Source organism: Anastrepha obliqua, chromosome 3 (genome assembly GCF_027943255.1).
Source record: "Anastrepha obliqua isolate idAnaObli1 chromosome 3, idAnaObli1_1.0, whole genome shotgun sequence".
In the NCBI taxonomy this organism is placed as follows: Eukaryota; Metazoa; Arthropoda; class Insecta; order Diptera; family Tephritidae; genus Anastrepha; species Anastrepha obliqua.
Window position 1 is genome coordinate 105,259 of NC_072894.1, and position 4,068 is coordinate 109,326.

At 39.2% G+C, this 4,068-nt stretch overlaps 1 protein-coding gene across 1 annotated transcript; it reads right to left on the minus strand.

Annotated features, from left to right (window-relative positions):
• Positions 1-1,453: 1,453 nt before the first annotated feature.
• On the minus strand, positions 1,454-3,445 carry LOC129240442 (uncharacterized). Its single transcript, XM_054876228.1, has 4 exons — positions 3,416-3,445; positions 2,991-3,174; positions 2,451-2,627; positions 1,454-2,336 (listed from the first exon to the last, which is right to left on the minus strand). Exons 1-4 carry the CDS (start codon positions 3,443-3,445, stop codon positions 1,576-1,578), a joined length of 1,152 nt encoding a protein of 383 aa, XP_054732203.1. The 3' UTR covers positions 1,454-1,575.
• Between the last annotated feature and the right edge of the window lie 623 nt (positions 3,446-4,068).

Sequence of the window (4,068 nt, forward strand, 5' to 3'; positions counted from 1 at the left end):
TAAATTAGAGAAATTGTCTGGCACTCTTATGGTTATGCCATTTTTTCGACAATATAATTTCTATTGGATATGATAAATATTTTCTCCAATATTTTTATCTTACTCCAATTTTGTTGCCTTGGCTCGGTTCTTTAACAATCTTTAGATGCAATTTAAGAAAGTACTTCCATTATTTAATAAAATAGCATCGATTAACTAATAATAATAATAACTTTTACGATTGTCAACACATTTAAATCTCAGAAAATATACACCAAGTTTACATGAAAACGCAAGCCAACATCGATTTTGCCAAATAAATGCGACATAGTGTTTCCGAAGAAATTTTTTGTGCTGAACGTGAATTTACCATCACGTAAGGTTTTTTAATAATATGGGACTGAAATAAATACATATTAAAAGTATAAACCAAATCTGGCCATAAATATGATTTTTCTGGATATCGTGACCACAACGCCTCTAAGCGGATCTATGGACATATTTTGTTCCAAAATATATGAACCAAATATTGTTCACATTTTTTCACGGGTTTTTAAAATACTTCCGACACACTGAATAATGATCATAAGATCTCGATTGGAAAATATAAACTCACAACGAATTCAGAAAACTATAAAAACCGATTTTAATAATTCTTAAATGGATCAAGCCTACATTCATTTTAATTTAATCTTTATATATCCTCACCACTTATATGGCCGTGTTATGCCTTTGAAATCGGTTTAGCTATTTTCTCACACGAAAAGAAATTATTTTTTCAGAAATGGTTTTGTTAAAACATATATACCTCCGAAATATCATTTTATAGCCAAAACATCACTTTAGATTAAGTTAATGTGAACAATCACTTCTAACTTAGCTAATTTTTAATCCATTTATATATATTTTTTTGTTTTGAAAAAGTAAAAGCAGACCATTTCGAAATGAAAGCAAGTGAGAGCTCAGACATAAGTTTTTGTGATTGAAATTGTGAAATTAAAATTGTATCACCCTGTGACGACATGATCAGAGAAAGCCAAATTTTGTACCACGCATTACTTGACATTTTATGAATTGAGTTTGACGTGTTCAATCCCATATGACTGTGTCATATCTGAATTTTCTAAACATTCTTCAACAAACGTGGGAGCAAAATAGATTTACAAGAAAACTTTATATAAACAATACAAGCGTTTCACATCATTTACTTCTTAAATTTGTTATCATGCAAAAGCGTTAAATAAAGAAAAAAAAAAAATATCATTGCAGAGAATTTAGGTAAAAATAATTAATTACATTAGAAATTGTTACTGGTCAAGTTTTCGACCATGGGCGGCACTAAAAAAATAAATGTTTCAAATAAGTCATTCAAAAATGAAGAGCAATGCCTCAGGATTTACATAAATATTCCCTGATGAATATTACATATTTGAAATAAATATACTAGACAGTTTTACGTGGTTTATAATCTTTATTAATTTCAATCGCCATTGTTTTCTCAGGTCTTTGCATAGAAAAGACAAGGAAAAAAATCTTGAACGAAAAAGCATCTATTGTAGTTGGCTAATACTAGAAAAAGTCTCGTTTGCTAGTCACTTAGGAGCTGAAGGGTGGCTGAGGGTCATTAGGGTAGGAGTATCCTTTTGGTCCAGATGATGGTGGGAGGTATTCCTTTGGTGGGGAGGGTGGTGGTGGTGGTGGTGGTGGCGGTGCGGGGCGTTTTGGTGCGGGTGGAGCTGGTTTATTGGTTGGGGGAGGAGGCAGATATTCCTTTGGTGGTGGTGGGGGTGGACGTTTTGGCGCTGGTGGAGGAGGTGGAGGGCGAGCCGGCGGAGCAGGTTTATTGGTTGGTGGTGGAGGCAAATATTCCTTTGGAGGTGGTGGAGGTGGAGAAGGGCGTTTCGGTGCTGGCTTTGGTGGAGGTGGTGGGGGTGGTGGTCGTTTTGTTGGTGGTGGGGGTAAGTATTCTTTTACTGGCTCAGGGCGGCTTTCAAAAGGAGTTTTTGGAGCTTCATAATGATAACCATTTTCGTCTTTGGCGCCAGCTGCTTTTCGGGCAGGAGCTGGAGAACGGTGAACTGGAGCTGGGGCAGAGGCAGCTGGAGCGGCATTGTAAGACGAGCCTCCGAACGAACCAGCTGGAGCAGAAGCGGAAAAGCGAGATGAACTGCTTGAGTAAGATGCAGCTGGAGCTGAGGCAGCTTGGTGAGAGGAACCATGAGAGTAAGACGTGGTAGGGGCTGAGGCAGCATGGTAAGAGCTACCTGAATAAGATCCAGCAGGAGCTGAGGCAGCTGGAGCTGGAGCAGCGTGGTATGATGAGCTACCTGAATAAGATGCCGAAGGGGATGAGGCAGCTCCATGCGAATAGGAAGCAGCAGGAGCTGAAGCAGCTTGATAAGACGAACCACCAATTGCACCTGAAGAATACGAAGCAGCAGGAGCGGATGCAGAGCCATAAGATGAGCCACTTGAATAAGATGCAGCAGGAGCTGAGGCGGCTTGGTGAGATACTCCATGCGAATAAGAAGCAGCAGGAGCTGAAGCAGCTTGATAAGACGAACCACCAATTGCACCTGAAGAATACGAAGCAGCAGGAGCGGATGCAGAGCCATAAGATGAGCCACTTGAATAAGATGCAGCAGGAGCTGAGGCGACTTGGTGAGATACTCCATGCGAATAAGAAGCAGCAGGAGCTAAAGCAGCTTGATAAGACGAACCACCAATTGCACCTGAAGAATACGAAGCACCAGGGGCTGGTGCAGAGCCATAAGATGAGCCACTTGAATAAGATGCAGCAGGAGCTGAGGCAGCTACGTGAGACGAATCATGTGCATAAGAAGCAGCCGGAGCTGAAGCAGCGTGGTAGGATGAACCAACTGAGGCGGCTTGGTGAGACACTCCATGCGAATAAGAAGCAGCAGGAGCTGAAGCAGCTTGATAAGACGAGCCTCCTGAAAAATAACTGGCTGGAGCTGACGCACTTTGATAAGATGAACCACCAAATGAACCTGAAGAGTATGATGGAGATGGAGCCGAGGCGGCATGCCTGTGGCCAGCAGGGACATCTACAACTGCTCCGCCACTTGGCCTATTGTAGTGATACCCATCATCCTGCAGATTATCACTATGTGCGAAAAGGTGTGACACATCAGCCGTGACTGCCGCCACGAAAGTTAGCGCTAAAAATAGTCTCTGCAAAGAAAACACACAACTAACCGTAAAAATTTGAACGCCTATAATATGTATTATACGGGTATGTATTCAAACATTTAAAAACACAGAGTGAGACTTACCATTGTTTATTGTCTAATTCTAATCCACACGTTGGATGTAGACGATTGACTGTGACTACTTTCTAAGCGTGGAAATTATTTATATGAAGTCGAACTCACCTTTCAATAAGGATTTAAATGGTTTGTGGTTACGGACTCACCTCTGTCCAAATGCTTATGTATGCCTTCATTATGGCAACAGCATTGATGGGCAACATGACAAGCGAGTCGAGCAACAGGCGGAGGGGATTGGATTGGGTTTGTAAAGAACTAATCTAACCGGCTTTGCCGAACGACTCCCATAAAAAATTCTTAAACGATATATTTCAGCACAAATAACATAAGAAAAATACGTTTGTTTTGCTTATATTCTATTTCTATTTTGAATTTTGGCTTGGATGTTAATTAAACCTGAATACTATCGACTGCTAGTTCTGTGACGTTATTTCTTTACTGTCTTGTTTTCATATTTTACTTTAGTGAAATAAAAATCAAATTAGATAATACTAAAAGAAGATTTCGTAATGGTGACAGCAAGATCACAAACCCGTAGTATTATTCGCTACAACAAATTATGGTGGGATGAATATGCTCATTTAAACTTGAATAAGAAGCCTAAAAATAGTGAATAAAAAATTAGCATACCAATGTATTTACGTATACCTTTATGTTTTATCTCTCTCACAACTTAAGAATGACCACCCTAGAAAAATTTGCTTTCAATTAAGAATAATATAATATAATGAAATAAAGATTAAATATAAATTTATCCATCAATTTGTGGAGCGTTGTTTGAAGTTTTTATGAGAAGTAG

Excerpts from the sequence above, each read along its gene's own strand:
- LOC129240442 (XM_054876228.1), bottom strand. The coding sequence starts at position 3,445 with ATGAAGGCATACATAAGCATTTGGACAGAG. Across the intron at positions 3,175-3,415 it reads ACATAAGCATTTGGACAGAG|AGACTATTTTTAGCGCTAAC; the intron begins GTGAGTCCGTAA and ends TTTTCTTTGCAG. Across the intron at positions 2,628-2,990 it reads ATCTCCATCATACTCTTCAG|CTCCTGCTGCATCTTATTCA; the intron begins GTTCATTTGGTG and ends AAGTCGCCTCAG.